Source organism: Xiphophorus hellerii, chromosome 20 (assembly GCF_003331165.1).
Source record: "Xiphophorus hellerii strain 12219 chromosome 20, Xiphophorus_hellerii-4.1, whole genome shotgun sequence".
NCBI lineage: Eukaryota > Metazoa > Chordata > Actinopteri > Cyprinodontiformes > Poeciliidae > Xiphophorus > Xiphophorus hellerii.
Window position 1 is genome coordinate 15,649,115 of NC_045691.1, and position 21,610 is coordinate 15,670,724.

A 21,610-nucleotide genomic window follows, 5' to 3' on the forward strand; every position below is an offset into this window, starting at 1 on the left:
GTTGGCAAGACAGACATGAGTCCATACCCAGCCAGGTGGCCAGAGGATTTGAGAAATGTTATGTTTGGAAACAGAACATCTTAGATTGCTGTATGTTTATAGAATGATAATGTTGAAATTTGAAGAAGTACACATTCAGAATTGCATGTAATTCAAAAGTGGAGGGATGAATAATTATTCCAATGGAGATTTAGTGGATTTAGTAAAATAACTTTTTTAATTAGGGATTTTTTCAACTCCAGTCTAACTGTACTCAAACAAAGACTTTTCTAATTTTTTCCCCATGAGATTCTAATAATAATAATAATAATAATAATAATAATAATAATTTTAAGACTTTTTGTACATCTCAAAAGACAAATTTGTCTGCATATCTATCTCACCTACTTGTGTTTTTTTTGCAGGATGAGAATGCAAACTAATCATTCCAATGAAAATAAACAAAGGCATGGTATTATGTTACACAGAGAGCGAAATATATCAAACTAAACCACTAATAGGGAAAATTGCTGTCACACCACACCAGAAACATGAAGGCACATATGTTTGCTTACACTGTATACATTTTACATAAACCTTTCCTATTTTCAGTTAATAATGTGAGAAATTTGATTTCCTTCTCTTTAAATTCAGAGGCTTAAATACATCCTCTGTATAGGGTGGGGCTGCTTTTTAAACTGTATTACACTGATGAAATCTTTTGTGAATCTCCTTACAAGCGGACAATGGATTGTTGTAATTTTGGCCCATTTCTCCTGACAGGAAGGAATGGGCTGTCTATAAACGGAGCCAAGTTTATAGGCCGTCTCTCTCACAAACACCTTTTCTGTTCAGTCTACAGATTTTCTTCGTGATGGTCACTCCAACACATTGACCTTTCAGCCCTTAAGCAACCTTGTAACTAATTTGGTGGTATAGTAAGGACATACTGTAAGTACATATTGTATATCACTGTGATTTATACTCACGAGTGTGATGGCTTGGTCTGGCTACCCAAAGGAAATCACATTGGTTAAGTTTTATTTACAAAGCACTACTTGGACTCCTGCCAGCATATATTTGTACTGAGAAATGTTGTACTTTTCGCTCACACAATTTTCTGCTTCTTTCTGTCCCTTTTGCTCAGACTGAATTGGGGAAGAATGTTTTCGTTCACTCTGCTTCCTTTTCATGAAACTTGTTACAAGAAGCTTTCAGATTGACTGAACTCATCTTGTTTAGTGCTTTTAAATCTAAACCGAAAGTTTTTGACGCTGATTCTGACACAGAACAATTTTTTTATAGCTTGACAATCTTTTAACTGTGTATTTTTCTATAATACCTGTTTAATATTTAGCCAAACTTAATCCTGTTTGGCAAAATATCTAAAAGAAACAGACACAGGATTCATAGTATTTTTTATTATTGAGAACAGAGGTCCTAAACAACATTTAATTAGGAGTTAGGCTCTTTCTTCCATTCCTTGTCTTTTTGTCAGTAGAAACAAAACTTAAGTAATTGTGTTTAGATCTTGGGATCTTGAGATGAACCCCCTTGAAAATGGGGGTTATCTTTGAAACTTTTTTTTTTTAAATGACTGCTTAATGAAAAGGCAAAATTCATAAAAACAAAACAGGCAGTAAAATTGTGTTACAGTACAGATATTTATTCATTATAAGTGATGCATATCTGTTAATTCTGTGGAATTAATTTCTGTGGAAACTGTATTATACGAAATAAATTAGATATAGCATGTCTTGAATGAATAAATTGAGTACATTGACAAAGACTAGGTTGGGCTGCCCTCCACTGGCTGAATACGGAACTACAATGCATGCTGTACAATCAAAGTATCAATTAATTTGGTTTTCAAACCCACTTAATATTTGCAGGATGCGAAATAGTGTAGATCCTGAATCCCAGGAAGGTCAGAGCTGTATCAAAACACAACACAGGACAATCTTTCATCCCACAGTACTACATCAAAACAATTCATTCATTGAACAAGCAGGGGGCTCAGAAGTGCAAGAAAGAACCGTACACACCACACCAGCCTGGTCCTCCTGATGGTGGTCACCTGCTTATCACACTGTCACGGTGTTCAGTTCTTCTTCGTTGAGCCCACATATGCATTTTTCTTCCTTGTCATGGCACAAGTTAGGGACGAAAACATAGTTTAATGGGTATACTACCTGAAGCATTACAAAAACTAGAAAAGAAATATGGATAAATTGTATGGATTTAAAGTATACCTGGAGAAAAAATGTCTCAAAAGGGTCATAAATGAGCATAACAAAAGTTTGTAGGTCTTAATCATCACAAACATGCAATTAGCCCCTTACATGTAAGCAGTGATTTCAAATAACTGAGATAATTGGACATACTTACACAAATTTCAAATGTTGACCTCCATAAAAAGTCTTGCTTTTTTTTTAGCCATCTCTACTTTTCCCACAGTCCTCCACGGAGGTATGACGACCTCCACTTTCCCTTCCCTCCTGTTTTCCTCTCCAAAGCTTTCAAGTGTCCAGAGTGTCCTTCCTGGCCTATTCTCCTCTCTGAAAAGACAGCAAATTCCAGGATTTATACAAATAATAAAACTTGGCTGTGAGTATTTATGACTTTCAGTGTATATCTGTCCAACCTCTTGTGGGTCATCCACGGTTATTGGTGGAGTGTCTGCAGGTTGTTAAATGACAGGGAGGTTTGTGGGGTCTGATAAGATCACTGCTTTCTGCCTGACAGTGGAGCTGAGATAGAAGAGACAGAAACTCTTGGTATTCAATCACATGTTAACATTGGTGAATCTGCACCATAATGCGATATGTTCACTATTATTGTTTTTTTATGTAATGAATATCATATTGGGCTTGTTAAAACAGATTTTTTTACATACCTCTTGAAGCTGTTTTGCAGGGGAGAATAATCTTGAAAAGTAAAAAAATCAATCATTGAGTGGAGTTTCTGTGATACTTTAAAGTTAACAACTAGTTTATGCCTATGACAAATACAATATTTAAAATGTTTATTGACTTTATTAACACCCACTGTCACTGTACTTATTTTTTTAAATGCTAAAATGGAGATAAAGCTGGTTGACAGAGCTGGATTTAGTTTTGTGACGAAGCAGTGTTGACATGTTTCTTATCTTGGTTCTTCAGATTCAATTTAAAAAAAGCAAATGGAGAAGATGTCAAAAATTATGATTTCGCAGTTGTTTTGGGTTTCCTTTTTTGTCTTTGGAAATAGGCAGTAGTAAAATTGTGTGGGTGAGTTATCCTTCAACGAGCTGCTGGTATTATAATGTGAAGTTTAAAGTCAAAACAAAGAAGTTTGATATTTAGATGAGAGGTGCAGTTTTAGGGATAAGTACAGATTAAAGTGACCCAAAAGAGAATGAAAACAAAGCAATCCTTATTTTCAGGTTGAAGCTACTGTGAACAAACTTAAGATGGCCTAGTTTCAATTTGCTCCAAGGTCAATATCGTGACAAACAACAAAAGAGAATGCCAAGAGGTAAAACTGTTTCACAGTTTAATGCATGAGGTATTTATTCATGGGGAAAGATATTATGCTCTTTTTGTCTTTAAATAGTTACAAATAGGTAAATCTAAATATATGAATATTACATAACAGACATTTATTCTTTGAGATTTATTTCATAAAGTGAAACCGGTATCTTACATAGATTCAACATACGTGAACTTAAATAATTCAATGATGAGTATGGCTTACAGATAAAAAGTTAGCAATTCGGAAAATTGGAATAGCAGATAAGAGCAATAAAAATTTATATTTTGAGCAGAAATGTCCGATCTGAAACGTATGTTAATTTCTTTGCACTCAATAATTGTACCCATATTTAGAAACAAAGTTATTTTGAATTGCAGTTATTAGTGCCATATTTTAAAATGTGTTAAAAAAAAAAAATCAATGATCTTTTTATAATGCCACAAACTCACACTGAAAGTTTTACAAAAAACATTTAATTCAAGCAGATTTATTCAGTGTGGAGGGAAAAATCACATGTTGCAGTTGTCGTTACCTCTAAATGTTTTCATTTTTTAAGTAAATTAGTATCTAGATACACATATTTAGTAATCAGTGACTTACTTTTTTTATGTTGTATCCACTCTTTTTTGTAATAGCACTTTAAATGTAGTTATTTAATAAAATAAAATAATTTCCAAGAAAATTATAATATTTATATTTAGATATTAATACTTTAACTACATAGAGGAACTGAAGTCAATGTTCTGACTGTTTGGACAGACATGGCCAATAAAGCTGATTCTGGTTCTAATGTGACTCGGCACAGGAATTCATTTCTTTTAGCCGACCTTCAAAATGGGAGAGATGAAGTAACATGAAATTAAAGACAGATAGGTCTGATCATTGTAAGTTTGGAAATAGCTCAGAGAATAACAAGACAACCAGTATTCACAGTCAGTAACTATCTCCAACGATGACTAATTTAATAAAAAAGAAAAACAAAACTGGAAATGAAACCAACAAAACAGGATGAAGACACTCGATTATCTTTCCCCCACATGCAGATACACAATAGTCTGAAAAACAATGTAATCACCTAACAAGCCAGGCTGAAACAGACTTTTGGAAAATGTGAAAAATGTCTATCTGTGACCGATCCTGTGTATGGTGTTTATGGACAGGATCTCAAGGTATGATCAGGGACAGGAGGGAGTCTGGTTTAGGAATCTCAGCATCCCAGCTTTGGTTCTTGCAGTCGATGTGGTTCTGTTGGATTCTTCAAACCAAACGTCCAGCTGACACCATGTCAAAATAGAAACATCCATTTTAGTATTTAAGTAATTAATGATTAACTAATTTAATGATTACAAATGTATATATATATATATAAATTAAATAGCAACATTAGTATTGATGCTAATAATAGTATTCATGATCAAATATTACATATGTTAGCATTAATAAAAAAACATATATTAAATTACTTAAAAATACAAACACATTAAATATCTTTCTTTTTTTCACCTGAGTGCCTAATACCTCAGGCACTCATACTTAATATCTTTGGATATTTCAAAATTCTAGTGTGCAAAAATGTTTTAAATAAACTAACTAATGAAAGAAAGAAATAATTTCACACGACAGCAGCACATGTCAATGTTTTAATGATGACATACAAATGAAGCCATTGGTGCTCTACATGTCCAGTGAAGCGAGCGCCCTCAAGGTGAACAGCTACCTCATTAATGAGGGGATCAAACAAGAACTAGTCTGATTCCTACTGAGATCCTCGTTTGATGGAGTTTGAGCAGAATTAATTGACGAGAGAAGAATCACTCTCCCTGTGGGACTCAGACAGGACAGCTGAATAAACTGTTTCCTTCTGCCTTTGTTGTCTGATAATAAATTCATTGAATGTGCTGTAACAATGGAAAAGCAAGAGACAGGGCACTGTGGAAAATGTAACTGGAAAAGCAAGTTACTGATTTCTGAAAATGAAACATTTTGATTGTATTCATTTTAAATTTGACAGGAAAGAAAAATCTGTTTTAGGCTTAAAAAGTGGGATATTTTATGAATATTATTAAGAGAGAGAAGTAAGGTTTCAGCTACGAATTAAAGACTGTAAAGGGACATTTTAAGACAATGTTCCTGAAAGAAAATTGTAAAATATCTGCCATTTAATTGTCTGAGCTTTATTCAGAGAATCAGGAGACTTGAAGAAACATGTTAATAGATGCATCATTAGATCTATAAATGTGAAGATCTTTTCTAAAACTCTTCTTATTTCCATCTCAAACCTGGTCCAGAAGTTCACATCCGAGAGCCTGCAGTCTGCAGTCAGGTTGAGGGGACACGGGCCCCAGAGATCTAATGGCCCTTCCACCACAGAGACATTAACTTTTCACAATTTCTGATTCATTTTTCACCTTTCAGCACTTAGAGTTTCTGAAACTTCCTCTTTCCGTACTTCTCAAAACTGCTGCCAGCTCAGATCACTGCATCCATCACCATCGGCTTCATTTGAGGTTTCCCAGCGGCTGCGGTCAGCTGCTAGAAATCCCAGAGGATCTTAAGCCCGGTCATTCCTGACCAACTCTTAAATTCTTATGTCGTGGATATAAAAAGTGTCCACACTCCCTGATAAAATGCTACATTTTCGGTCGGATTTAATGAGATCATTATAAATGATATCAACACTTTTTTCAGCTTTGATCTGCTGTACGTGTATAACACACAGTTCAACTGAAAATCATGTAAATCGGTTCTGCGGAAAAGGTTTTTTGTCTTTTTCATCATCTTTTATTAATTTTCCTCTGGCTTTGTGTGAGGCATTTTGTGCTTTTTTCTTTTAAAACTGTCTGATAAATAGAATGTATGTGCCTACTTACTAGCACGAGCTATAACCTTCAGCTGGCTGTCATCAGTCTTCAGATCATTTTAAGCTCTCTTTCTATCAGTTTCACCTATTCACTTGGTTTATTTTAACAAAACCAGTGCACTAACTGTTTAATGAATCATGTCCTACACACATATGACAAAATCTGTGCTTCAAAGTGCCAAAGACCCTTTTAAAAAACAACACAGCTTCATAGAAAGGCAGTTTAGGTGTTACACAGACATGACTGCAGAACTAATTTGTGTGCTGAAAACAAACAGAACAAAGCACGAGAGAAGGTTCTGAACTGCTGGGCAGCTGAGATGCATCATCAACTAATTAAAGAAAAACATTTAGTTTCATAACTGCAAAAGTTTGTCTTCCTGACTTCCCAAATGGCTCCAAAGAGCTATTAAAGAAAGGTATGATGAAACGCGGTTATAAACGCCTGCACATAAACAGCAACTTTCTTACAAAGAGAGTTACACGCCGCAAAAAAATAGTCCTCTTTCTCTATAATTTGCTACCATCACAAATGCTCCGCAGTGTCTACTTTACATCATTAGTTGGATTTCACGAGACAGCAGCAAATGATCTAAATAGAAAAAGAATCTATAAAAGTGCAGGAAGGTCTTTAATGGTAGCATCAGTGCCAGCAGCTGTTTGGTTGATGAAGGGGGAGTCCTGCTGTTTGGCCAGTCTCACACAGAGGATATTGTGCTGAGAGGAATTAATAGGACATGACAGCATAAACAGTCTCTGAGGCCCACTGTTCAGCAGGCATCTTTTCAGTTTGATAAAGACCTGTTTTTGGTCCGATTATTCACTTCCTTTGGGGAAATAAGTAGAAGTGAGACACAGAAAACAGGAAAATGTGAGTTAAACCTAAAGCGTTTGTTTTATAACTTTGAGAAAGATGTTTTGTCACATAGGTTATGCTTGGTTATCCTAATGTTCCTGAAGAATGACTCACATGATGTGTTTCATGAGGAAGTCAAGAGAAAACTCACCTCACTATGGGTCACTGCCAAGTTCTCAGCATGAATGAGGAACTCAGTGACTGGTCAGAGACCTGCTGGGTCTCAGGGTGCAGAGAGTCCATTCAGCCATTCATCTTTGTCTGCTTATCTGAGGTCAGTTCACAGGAGCCACAGGTCCGGGTGGGGAGACCAAGACATCCCTCTCCACTGGGGAGGTCCTGCTGTTCCAGGGCCAAAAGGGAAAAATAATCCATCCAAAATGTTCTGGATCTGGCCCGGGATCTCGGTCCTGCAGGATGTCCACAAATCCAGCAGAAGAAAGGAACTGCCTAAAAAGTGTCTCTGCTCCAACCTTCTGAATGGATCAACTACTAGAAAGTTACATTTTTCAACTAAGGGAGAAATGAAATAAATAAATTAAAAAATATATTCTGTCCTGAACTTTTTTCAGACACTTGTATCAGCAGGTGAGTTTCTACAGTTTACTTGAGGCAATTCTTTCTTTGCTCCAGTTGCCAAGCAAAAGAGATAAATAGAAACTTTTTCAACCAATAATTATCCTCCCAGGAAAGCAGCACTCAAAACAAACAGGTTACATACAGGAGTATTGGATTCTGTCAGAATCTGAATAAATTCAGAAGAAAATGGACTTTGATCTTTTGAATTTATTAAAGAGGCAAACTTAGGCCATGCAGTATCTTTCAGAGTTAGGTTTTGAAGATGTGTTGACATCTCATAAGCACAAAAACTGCATGGCATTGCTAAGACATCAAAACGGTCCTTCAAAAAGTCTCGCTGAGACCCCTAACCCAGTTACACAGTGTAAAAAATTCACTCAAAGATATTTGTCTTCAAAGAAGTCCAAAAATGATCATCTAGATAAGTGTTCAAAGTCACGACGATTCAAAAAGATCAAAGTATGACTCAGACTATCCAAAAAACAGTTAGAGGAGAAAACACACAGGGCATCAAAAGACAGACAACGCTTTCCCACACGGACTTCATTTTGTTGACTGTAAACAAACTGATGCTCTTTATTCCCAAAGAGATCTATTTTTGTGGCATTTCAGAAAGACTGGCTCATTAAAACAAACATTAATTTCACATTTCTGGGCTGCTGTTACAGTGGGGGGTGTCTCCTTTGGCTTTTGCTCATAAAACTTCTCCTGTTTTCCACTCCACACTGTACACAGCTGATTCATCGTGAGTCTCAGACAGACAGTGGAGACAGCCCCAGGTCAGCCTGAAGCTGTTCGAAAACCTTCTGAGATGATTCTTCACAATCTACACTAAACATGAGTTTCGTCTTTTCTGGATAATAATGCCAACTATTCCATAAGGGATTCAATGTCCCTTGCAGTCTTGTATTTTCTTATCACTGTTGTGAAAGTGAAAACTTTTTAAGATGAAGTTTCAACATGTTAAACATTTGCCAATACTTGTCTTTGTGACACAAACATACATTAAATACTTTCTTCCTATGTAATTTTTAAACATTTGCCTTTTCAAAAGTCCCCAAATTTCACTCATGTGAGAAAAGTGTTTTAGTTTTAAAATAGGTACACATGAGTCCAAAATGATTTAAGAAAAGATAATTGCACAAAGAAATTTCAAAAATGATTTCTGTCCTCAATCACTTGAAAGCAACTTTTATTGTTATTACAGTAATCTTAACTTTGTGATTTCTTTGAGGTTGGAAGGACTTCCAGCCATCACCTTAATCTTTAGCTCAAGCCACAGATTCAAGCCAAGACTCTAATTTTTCCACTCAGAAACATTTATCATGTTTACAGTCAGTAGGGAAATGTTTTAATAAGATAATGTTGCTATAAAACCTAAATCAGCCAAAGGTATGAAACATTTTGGATTTAGCTGAATGTTACAAAACACTAATAATATTTAATAGGAAAAAACTAAAATATTGCAAAAATATTGCTATCATACACATTTTTCCATTTTCTAGTATTGTTGAATACAGTGAAAGAGGTCTCAGTGTTAGTTTACAAAGACTTTCTAGATGCTCCTTTCACCCTTCCAAATCATTCCTCTTGGAGCTCTACAGCTTTACCTGCCCCTCTGAGCACTAAATGACCCAAACCAGCAACCTATTGGTATGACTAAGGAACATATTCACAAGGCAATCACACTGAAACAACAGATTGGTTTTTTTTTAGCATTCTGTAATCCAACATTTTGTTGTATAATGTCCTTAAGTTTTGTCAGATGTCAAATCCTCAACTTTTTCATGTACTTTATTTATCTCACTCAGCATCTGAGAATCACTATGTCTATTATTTCCTAATCCTTCATTCTGAATCTTTAGGGTACTAACATTTTGCTCACTTGACCAAGCTCCACTGTGCCACTTATAGGTCTTCAGACTTGCATAGTGAAAAAAAAGAAAATAAGTAAAATACACCAACTGATTCATGCACAACTGAACTAATCTGAAAAGTACAGCCTAATAACAAAAATATGTTTGTTTGGTTTTGTTTTTGGATGCAAGCAGGAACAGGTGCTGCTGTTCAAGTATTTCCAGGAACAGGACATTACCAGTACCAGTAAACATAACCATTGATGCATAATGTCCACCTCATTGGACAGGTAATTTATTCCAATCCTCCAAGTATAAAATGAGAAGAAAAAATTTGACAATTAATTTATATTGTTATTTATTTTATTTTATTTTTTTGTCCATAAGGATTTTGTACAACAGAGGGACAGCCAAAACATTCACCAAGTGTCCAGCATTACATTCCACCTGGTTCATGTTTTTATGTTTTTTAACAATGTTTATGTGGACTTAGAGTGGTTGCCCACTGCAGCGACCACTATGTAAGAAAGGGTAAGCATGCATTTAGAGTGTTTTGTTTACTTCTGCAGAATAAAATACTTTCCATAGCTTCAAGTCTTTTGCAAGAAAATCTTCAAAGTCCATTTATGAAAACTTTTAGACACTTGTGGTTCTTGGGAAACAGCCGCCCACCTCCACCATCTCTGGCCATCCATCGAAAATGTTTGTTTTCTTATCATTCTCAGCTCGCTAACAGAGGCAGGAAGAGAAAAAACACTTGTTTTATGTATTCTGCTCTGCTTTTCTGCATATTTTCAAAGTCTTTTCTGGCACAAATACAACAAATAAAGTGACACAGACAGGGTCCACTGACCTGCTCAAAGAAGCTTTTGATTTTTATCCCCGTTCTTCCAGCAAACACCCAGTTGTCTCTCTGCTTAACAGAGTCGATCAAAGTGCTTCCCATCTCGACAAACATCTGCCTTATTTCCTCTGTCATCCTGCAACAAATGAGCAGAAAAGGTTACTGTTCTGTGACACTGGATCGTTTTTAAATGTTGGAAAGTTTTGATTCAGGCTTACTTTGTTGCTGCATCATCAAAGGAGGCCACCAGCACAATCATTCCTGGTTTTATCTCCTTCAGGTATGCCAAGATGTCTGTCGAGTCTGATATGGAATTAAAATTTGGAGAGAAAAGAAACTCTGGAGCTTCAATAAAGCTCAACATTTGAAATGTGTTATGCAAATTGTCATTACTTACTTCCACTAATCATGTTAAGATAGCCAAACTTTTCAACAACTCCATTCTCACCTATTTGTGATAGAAAAAGAACCCATATTACATACTAAATTAAATTATTTAGTATTTTACTTACAGTAGTGGGAAAAATAGTCTGAATACAACCATGAGATGCCACATGATTAAACAGTTTGGCAGCTAAAGTAGCCATTTCCTGTTTGACTCCATTTCATAATTAAGTCGGAAAAAGACCATTCACATTGACTGCTTGACTATTATTGGAAAGCCTTGAAGCAATATATAGTGTTTTAGAAAAGTATTCATACCCCTTTTCACCCTTTTTCACATAACAATCACAAACTACAATGTATTTCATTGGGATTTTTTTGTGCTGGACTTGGCACATAATACTGCAGTGGAAGGAAAAGGATTCATGATTTGAACTTTTTTCTTATAAAAATCTAAAATATTGCGGTCTGGATATTTATACTGCCCCCTAAACTTAAACTGCCCTCAGAATGTACCTATATAGCAAATAGAGCCCTCTTGTGTGCAATTTAATCTCAGCATAACTAAGGTTTTTCTGTGAAGGCCTCAAAGGTTTTGTAGATAATGTTAGTGATCAAACACCAACATGAAGATCAAGGAACACGTCAGACAGCTCAGGGATAAAGTTGTGGAGAAGTTTAAACCAAAGTTAGATTAAAAAAATAACATTTCAAGTTTCAAACATAGAGTTTTTTTCTCTTTCATCTTACACAAATGAAAAGAGAATAACACAATTACCAACATACCAAGACATTACTTAATGGCGTCGATCACAGACGCTGCAGCTCATTTATGTTACATACTCGTCTGTGAGTCAGGGTACCAAAATCTTTCCTCTGTCCTGGTCTGTCATCAAGAAGGTACAACATTTGCATTTCCTGAGATTGCTTAGAGGGAATCGCATCTACCAGAAGCTGTTGATAACCTTCCACCGATCCTCCACAGAGAGCATCCTAACCCACTGTACCTCGACGTGGTTCAGCTACTGAACTGAGGCAGATTAGAAGAGGCTCCAGAGAGTGATCAAGACAGTGCAGAAGATTGTGGGCTGCCCTCTGCCTTCTTTGAAAGACATTTATACTTCTTGTTGCTTCAGGAGAGCAAAGCGCATCATCAAAGACAGCACTCATCCCGCCTACCACCTGTTTGACCTGCTGCCCTCCGCCAGGCATTAGAACCAGGACAAACAGACTCAGGGACAGTTTCTTCCCACAAGCCATTATCATCCTAAATGCACCAACCTCCATTTCACTCTCACCACTATGACTTTCATAGGCCAACAGGCAATTTTACAACAATAAAACCAAACATTTTGCATGCAATAACCTTTCAAGTGCAGCAAACTTTGTTATATTTTTGTATTAAGACTTTTTACTTTAAATCTGTTGACAAGAGAACTTAACAAATAACGCAGTCACAAAGTCATTGTTGAAAGAAAGCCTTCGTAAGTCTGGTTTAAAGTTTACTACACAGAAAATATGTGGAGGTACTTTGGTCAGATGAGAATAAAACTAAACCACTTGACCTACAGGCAAAAACTGATGTGTGGATAAAAACCAAAGCCTAATTCAGCCCTGTTCGCTCCATCATCTGGCACGTAAATTAATCTAACTCATCTAATTCATCTGTACCTGTCCACAACAGTCTGGCTATGTGGGCCAGCAGGAATAGTAATTACCTCAGTCAGGCAGTGACACCAAATCCATAGCGGATATAAAACATGACATGGGTCAGATCATAAGCAGAAGAAAAAAAACAACAATGATGTTTACTTTAAAGAAATACAGTGAGGAGTGATTTGTTGTTGTGTGGACAAGGCATACAAAAAACGGGTTAATATTATAGTAGAAAACACATATTAGCTAACACATTAATGCCCTCTCACAGGCTGGAGTGTAAACTATAAATCTCTGAGTGGAAGGCTGTTGTTCAGCTGAGCTAAAAAATAGCATGATTAGCAGCTTGTCATGGAGGCCCAAGCAGCAAATGGACTTAGAGTTTTAACTAACCCTGAACGCAATCCCTTGCCATAAGGAATTGTAGCGGAAGTATTCTGTGGATATGCATTTTTCAAAAGCAGAGTTGATGAGATGCAAGACGGAGCTAAATACAGGGAAATTCTGAAGGAGAACCTATTAGACTTGAGTGCAATAATATTCATGGATTAGATTGTCCTAATCAAGGATCGTACTACAGGAAAACTTGAAAATTCATGCTTACACACAACTTTCATTCAACCTTGGGTCTCTAGACCTGAAGCAAAATGCGATTCTATAAAACACTGACTACTTGTAAAAATATTTGGAATTTATTTCTCTTCTCAACCATGAATTACACTGTGTTGACCTGTCAAGTAAAATCTTGTGGTTGTAACATGATAAATCAGTGGGTGTTAATACTTTTGCAAAGCACTGTATTTCTGCAAGACTAAACCTACAAGCCTGAAACCATTCAGGTTAATCCTTTTAAAAACAATCAACAATAAACATTTAGACATCATGACTGTACACAGACAGCTTATCGGTGTGCTGACTTCTATATTTATAATCAGAGTTTACCATTTACCACCACAGTGTTTAGTCCTGGTCCCACATTGTTCATAATGTGACTCATAATGCTGTTGAGACACAGATGAAAATTGATTTTCACAGCAGGGTCGCAGCTTTTGCCGGTTCAGTATGTGAATCTCTCACCACATTCATACATACTTTTTACCATCAAAGCAGATTTTTGGACCAACTACATTAGCAGCTCCACTCCAGATTTTAAAAGCAAAGTGGTCCGAGGGACAGACTGCAGAAAGGCTGCACTTTGGTACTACTTTAGCTGTGCCTTAAAATGTAAATTAGACATAAAAAAAGAACTAGGTTACCACTTTAATACAAATTGAGTATAAAACTGACTTGATTTAAAAGCCAGCAGCAAAATGTGAATTTCTGACTTACCTGTTGTGAATTTTGTGTGAATTTTATTGAACCCTGAAATAAAATAAAATTAAAAAATAGATTGTATGGCATTGGCAAGAGATCACTACTGAGCTTTAAAGATTTAAGAATAGAAATAAATCATCTCACTGAGAACATTTTGTGCCTTCTCCTGTGCATCAAACGAAGTTAGGAAAAAGATTAGAAGGAGCACAATCACAGCAGTGAGGGTCAGGAACACTGCCAAGAAAGAAGAAAGACACATGAAGATCACGAGTCTCAGAAGCAAACCTACCAGTTTTAAAATAAACCCTTACTTCGATCTTTCATTTCAGCAACAAACTAAAAGACTGATCTGTCAAAATGAATCCTTTCAGGTGTTCTTCATGCGCTCATTACGCAAATAAAACTGGTACAGTGCAGCGTTGTTGTCATCTTATCTGTTGCAGACGTTCCCTGAAAAATTCCCAGCAGCCAACTCTCGCATTTGTGTGAACAAAAGGGAAAAGAAAAATATGTCAAGGCTCTTAGAGTTACAGAAAGACCAGGACGTGGGATTAACAATACACACACACACGTGTCACACCCAGTGTGAACTTGATGGTCAAGTTTCCCTTCTCAACCTAAAGAAGGTTTACTCAAGTATCAAACTACCGGGTACACTGAATCTGTCGTGCAAATAGGCATCTGACAGCTGAAGAAAGAAAAGGTAGAACAGTAAAACGGAGGTGGAAAAAGGGGGCAAAAGCCTCATATATCAAATTGCATGGGTGAATGAAAAAAAAGGGTTTAAAGAATCATTGTAGCAGTTGTCAGAGTTTTCTATTTGTATGTAAATTTTTGTAAAACCAATATCTGCATAAAACAGCTCACACACACCTAACTGCATAAAACCTCTGGAGACTACAGAAGGAAAAAAACAATCAAAGGATTAAAACCGAGGCGTAGAAAACACATTTCGTGATAAGAAACTAAACACAACATGGAATCATATGTGAAATTAATTACAGCAAAACAATAAAACTCAAAACATGGCAGCGAATGTGAGATCTATGCTGGCTGCTATGAAGGTGGAGTAAATATGATAATGTATTATGACATCATGTTAGTATTTAGGTTCATGGTTTTGATTAGAACCAACATTGTTAATGTTGTAATCCCTGTTGTAGCCAATAACACAATTCCTGCCAATAGCATAATTACTCAGCCATTTTAAATGTAATAAAGCCAATAGTGTAATAAGATTTTTAAACCAATAATGAAATAACCTTTTGCCAGTAGTGTAATAAGTCATTATGTTAACATAAAAAAAGCATTGTATTGTACTGGATTGTATTGAAAATGCAGCAGCTGCAGTCAATAAGCATCTTACATTAACAAGACAGAATTTGTTGGAAATAATAGTTTTTTGCAGTGAAGCTCATAAAAAATAGGCTTGGTGGATGACATAAACTTCATATTCATTCGTCAAGGTTACATACTATTCAGCATTCAGTCTTTTTAATTAACTGTAATCCCTGTTGGAGAACCTTGTGTTGTACAAATGGTTTGAAACTTTTTGGTCATGTATACACATTTCTACATGTATAGAGGGAGATTTAATTAATGAATGTGAAGTTCATTTGGTATTTAAATCTCAGTGTAAAATGTGCTAGAATGCAGGAAGAGATCATGTGACCTACATTTTTAAATTATCTTCAGAATACTGGCCAAAAAATGTAATAAATTATCACATTACTGGGGAAATGTTATCACCCTGTTGGCCCTGATACCTTATTACAGGAGTGGCAGGTTATTACATTATTGATTGCTGCAGTTCCCTGGACGTGTGGACTTCAATCGTATGAGTTGGAATCAACTCAAATCTGAGTAACACATTTAATGACTCCATATTCGACTCGATGATATCCCAAAAGACTTGGAACATGATTCAGACTTTAACACCTGTGACTTCACTTCATGTTGAAAATTTCCACCGATATACCTTAAACATCTTTTGAATCGACATTAAACTTAATAAACTGTTAACAAAAACTATCCAGAATCCCTGCGTCTGACACAACATACAGTGAAGTTGCAGAAGAGAAGCATGAATAGACACTATATAGTGAAATATAGTGAATAGACATTATATTTTGCTCTATGGCTTTAGAGAAAAAAAAAGGTCATTGCATTTGTTTACAGAAATTATGAGGCAGTTAAACAGAAACAAAATATGCCAAATGTGTAGATATACAGACAATGATGTCCAACTTTGTTCAAAATTTGAATTTACACAATGCATGATTAACAGAGCAGTGATGGCTGTCAAGTCAGCTTAAAAAAGAAGAAAGACATGAAATCCACTGGTCTTACGGGCTAATCAATGTCATTTTGATTGGTTGTTTAAAGCATGAAGGCTGAAAAGTAATTTGAAATACCAGAACAAACATGTTGGGTGTTTCCTTCTCAGTTCTTGGTAACAATACAAACTCTTTAAAAAAGTAAACAGTGGAAACTTTAAAATATTTAAAAAGTAAATAAGCTCACCAAGATTTAAATAAAGTGAAAGGAAGCAGATATTTACACTTGTGAAGCTTTGATAATGACATGTTAAGTTACAGTGCAAAACCCAGATAATCAATGCAAAACAAAAACAAAGCATCCTTTGGAGAAAATAATTCAAATCAAAGTTTTCATGCCTGCTTCTGTTGCTTGTGAAAGCATTATATATTGTCGAAACCATTGTTTTTATTTCTGCATTAACAATTTGTTCAATTTAGACAAAACACATAACTATTTACAGTGTCCCTTTAAAAAACACAGAAAAGGTAAATTTTTGTAAGAGAGATTATTTTAATAGCAGTTTAGACTTTTTCCTTGGTCATGCTGAGCCCGGTTCTGTTAGGTGTTTCTTCCTGTTAACAAGAAGTTCTTCCTTTCCACTGTCTCCATGTGCTTGCTCAGTATGAGGTATTGCTGTAAAGTTCATGACTCAATGAAAGTGACTGGGCTTCCTTAGCTAGAAAACCTTTATCAACTGATATTATAAACTGAATTTGAATTTATTGTTTTATAACTAGGATTAAAGTGGAATGTGATGAATGAAAAAATAGACAAATTTGAATTTGTCTATTTGACTGGATTGATTTAGTTATATTTTTGTACATACATTCTCTTTGTCTTGTAACTATAAGTGCATTGTAATATATAAATAAAAATGACATACCATGACAGAAACACTCAATTTGTTATGTCGCAATGTGAAACGTGAGGATATTTTTAAGCTTTATAAGTGCTGTTTCAATTTCTGCCTGTTCAGTCAAAGAAATTTGTATTTTGAATTTAATGCTTTAAAGTTTTTATTGTGATGAATTTATATTACATTATTGATCAAATCAGTTGCTTAAAACTTTAAATTCAAAGTTATGGACTTGGAACTGGCCTCAGACTTTCTTGCAAAGAAATGACTTTCCCCCAGAGTAGAGGGGCTGGACTTTTCCTATTCCTGTGCACCTAATAATTGTATTTAGCATGAGCATTTAATGACAATACTCTGAATAAATAAAACTAGATGAAACACAAAAATGTGAGTTCGAAGAACAGATTACAGAAAGACAATTTTAAACGTGCAAAGAGGCATAAGAATGACAGCACAGAATGTAAAATGTAAATCTGTAACTCCAGATGGCAGGGCAAAGAAAGTTATGTACAGATGGCAAAACACTGGAACAAAAACTATATGCAGACAGCGAGGAAATGACAGTGTGTGCAGACGAGGAGTACAATGTTTTTACAGAAACAATTGACAGTCAACATCTTGTTGAAGAGTTGAAACACACTACCAAAAAATGCAAAGTGATAAGAACCCAGTTTCCAATCTGCTCATAATAAAACTTTGGTGAGACTTTCTGACTATGTCTATTTTCTTCATTTGGAATTTAAACAGTGACAAGATTAAGAGCAACATGTTTACTTTTGGAGTTCTGTTGTTATTGTTGGGTGCCAAGACTTTTCAAACAGATTAATATCCCATCCACTTGGATTTCATTCTCTAAAGGAGCCAAGCTGGTGGAGACACACACCCACTGCTTTACGGCTGTAACTGCAGTCTATTGCGAGTTAACAAACTCTGTGTGACTGAATGCTAATATACGGCACACTTTTCAGACAAGTTTGTGCAAAAAATGTTGCAATCCATTCATAAGACTTATAGTTTAAAATACCCATTGAGTTGATAACATAAAATTTCAGTGCAAAACACTGACATTTTTGAGAGAAATATAATAAATGCGAAGAAATTCAGAGTGGCAAGAGTGCATTTGCAAAGCATAGTACTTTAAGTCCAGCTTTGCTTCTAACATTTCCTGATGTTTTAAACATTTAAAATATTGCTCTCTGCAAAGGCATGCTGCTATTTTCTTACTGCCATTTTAAACCCATAAAGATCAACAAACATCTGCCCTGATTTGAATCAGGTGCTGACTTGTCTTTCCCGTTTTGAAGAGGGTCTCATAGAAATGTCTGTGTCGCACAATATTTATACCCCAGGGAAAAAGAAAGCCACAGATGGAAAAGTAAACTACTGTTTCGAAGATTTGTTTTTTAATCAGAAATTAGGTGTCACGTATAAAATAAAAAGTATAACTTTTTCCATCAAAAACATGCACTTATTTTATGCGTTGGGCTGTGCAGTTTGAAACTGTGGTATTGCTATAAATGTTGAATTTTTACACATCTTTCCCAGTGGTGCCAATACAGCTGCTGCAAAAGATTGTAAAACACCCTAATAAAAAACAGGAAAAGCATTCGCTATTGTGGACGTGTTTAGTTACTCTTTAAAGAGGCTAAATATGCCAAAAATATTTTCACATGTACATTTTTACAGAAAACATAACCACATTTGGCACTCAGACACCATGTTCATCTTTGATTTGAACAAAAATTAAGAGATTTTAATATCATACGGGAATACCAAAATCTGACATAACATTATTCCTGGAATTAAGTCCTTAAGATTGTGCCATTTTTTAAAATTTAAAACCATTTATATTTGCAAACACATTAATCTGTGAAATTGCCTACTCTCAATCCTCAACAGAGAAAAGCTGGTCTTATAGAGAGGCACTAAGGGTGCATCCTTTATTTAATTTATCTTTTTGATTGTGTTTTCCCTCATGTAATCAGGTTCCTTTCTGCAATGACTACATTTTAATTTAATATTAAGTTTTATATCCTAAAATTAAAATGAGACAAAATTAAGGTGTAATACCAGAGAGAATCAGAAGGGGGCCCTTGTGTACTGCCAGACTGGTCTAGGGGGAATTCAGAGAGTCAAAGACAATAAAACTGTGTAAAGAAATGTCAAATTCTAATTAAAATTTGAAGAAGAAATAATAACAACTGAAAAGTGAGACAAAAAATTCATGATCATTAAAAAAACATTTGGAATACTCTCTCATAAGGAATATAATTAACATAAAAATGTGAAGTAAGAGCAAGCCAAACACTATTGAGCACAGTTGAAAAGATAAATATGTTTAATAAGCAATGCAATATCTCAAATAATTCACCAATGTATAAACGTTTAGTATTCACATTATTACAACAATTCACATCCATGGTTAAACAGATAAACAACATGACAAACCCAATAAAGAAGAGACAGAAGACCTCAGTGTGGTTTTATTTTCTCATTTGCTGATCACATGGACAATGAGCGAATACAGAGTGTGAAACAAAACACAGTGAAGCAATTTCTGATTAATCATTCATTATGAACTGCCACCGGCATCCCGTGACACTCACCACATCACATCGTTTGCTCCAAACTCCCCGACAGGTGCAATTTCTTTTCTTCTCCCTTCTTCTCTGTTGGATAAGGTGTCAGAAAATGTTATGCAAAATCCCAATGTCCATTTAAAAGTCGTTGGGCTCGCAGCTGTGCAGAAAATTTACCTGTAGTGGGCTAATGAAAGAAGAGTAGTTTCAAAGGGGAATTGGCCAGCTGGCAGGTGATCACCTCTTAATGCAGCTATTTCTATCTGAAGATCATAAAAAAAAAAAAAAAAATCTAAAACATCTAATTTAGATGCGATAGTTTGGGAGATATGCTAATTTTATTTCTGCTACAAGTTATACATTTGTGATATGTAACATTGTTTGAATTTAAAATATTCAGTTTTAGCTTAGCTTATTAACACTCCCACGGAAATACTGCTGATTTATTCACAGGACACATTTTACTGTACTTAAGCTGTATTATTTAGTATCAGTTTTGTCTGGTATCATTTGTCCAAATACAAACAACTGATCAACATTAAATAGACACCAGCATTGTTTTCAACTCTTTTCAATCAAAGCACTGAAGACAAATATTTTTCACCGTAAATATATTTCTAACTGGGGGCTACTGACATTAAATTCACATCAAATATTGGAAATAACCCAAATAATTCCCAGAGATATCAAAGCAAATTACTTAATGTGTAATAAAGTGGAACGTGATTGAAAAATTATTGAACACATTAAACAAAGGAAAAAGCAAAAAGCCACAGAGAGCCAAGAAAACAGCTGACAGTATTTATAAAGCAATCCTGCTCCCCATCAGTTCAAAGTAGTATCAGCTGGGTTAGTCCTAAGTGATGGTCTGTAAACATGTTTCCAATTACCAAGGTATCACAAAAGCATCTTATCATGGGAAAGAGAAAAGAGCGCTCTCAAGATCGCTGCAACAATATTATTGCAAAGCATACTAGCTGGCTCTGGCTACTGACATATTTCTAATCTTCTGAATGTTTCAGTGAGCAGTACTGAGGCCATAATGCAGAAGTGGAGAGAACATAATTTGTCCACACCAAGAACCAAGCAGGTTCTTCACAAGATTTGCGACAAAGGGGATAAAATGATAATCATTTTATCACATGAACAATGATACAATGATTGTCCATGAAAGATTCAAAGGTCTTTGAAAGATTCAAAGGTCTTTGAATCTTTCTTAAGATTCAAAGACCACTTGCAGTAAGTTTCACAAATACTTGGAACATATGGATTTTTTTTCCATGAATGCAACATGCAATACACAGAACAGCAATCGCCTCTATGCATAGTCACTAAACAAAACTCCACTGCTGAAGAAAAAGGATGTCAGCATTCACGTTTTGAAGGACAAGTGACAAAGACACCATATGAACAAGGAAGTGTGGGGCTGGGATCAACACACTGACAGACTTTAAAAAGTGCCATTTTAGAAATTCACTGATGATCGAGAACACAGCCAAGGAAACTCTCAATTGGTTGCAGAGAAAGAAAATAAAGTCTCTAAAAGGACCGAGTCAATCACACGATTTCAATCTAATTGTAAAAGAGTGGAAAGAACTTTAAAATCAGAGATTAAAGATAAAAACTTAACCTTAAAGATTTGGAGAGTTTATGACTTAAAATTACATTTATGGAATACAAGGCATTGGTTTCGCAACACTGGAGACTCCTGAAGTTGCCATTACCAACCACTGCATTTCTATCTATTTAACACGTTTCCATAAACTTGTCCAATAATTTCCCTTGAGTTCATGCATTTACCACACTTAGGCTATGGAGTAATTTGTTAAAAATCTTGAACTTTGTGTTTCTGTGTGTGAAAATCAAATGCTTACAGACATTTGGTGTGAATTTTATGTAAAGACCCCAATAAGAAAAACATTTATGAAGATAAACGTCAACTTGTTCAGCATTTTTTTTCCCCCATCATGTCATTATGTCATAAATCATCAAGGTTAAAATGTTCCTTTGATAAA

At 35.4% G+C, this 21,610-nt stretch overlaps 1 protein-coding gene across 1 annotated transcript; it reads right to left on the reverse strand.

The window, feature by feature from the left end:
- Positions 1-9,991: 9,991 nt before the first annotated feature.
- Positions 9,992-14,942, reverse strand: LOC116710069 (protein FAM3C). Its single transcript, XM_032548869.1, has 9 exons — positions 14,153-14,942; positions 13,986-14,075; positions 13,857-13,889; positions 13,620-13,743; positions 13,470-13,528; positions 10,885-10,935; positions 10,706-10,790; positions 10,497-10,623; positions 9,992-10,372 (listed from the first exon to the last, which is right to left on the reverse strand). Exons 1-9 carry the CDS (start codon positions 14,163-14,165, stop codon positions 10,280-10,282), a joined length of 675 nt encoding a protein of 224 aa, XP_032404760.1. The 5' UTR covers positions 14,166-14,942; the 3' UTR covers positions 9,992-10,279.
- Positions 14,943-21,610: the final 6,668 nt, after the last annotated feature.

Bases quoted from the DNA above. Each gene is read 5' to 3' on its own strand.
- LOC116710069 (XM_032548869.1), bottom strand. The intron at 13,890-13,985 runs GTGAGATGATTT...ATTTTATTTCAG, and splicing joins GAAGGCACAAAATGTTCTCA to GGTTCAATAAAATTCACACA. The intron at 10,373-10,496 runs GTCAGTGGACCC...TGCCTCTGTTAG, and splicing joins TCAAAAGCTTCTTTGAGCAG to CGAGCTGAGAATGATAAGAA.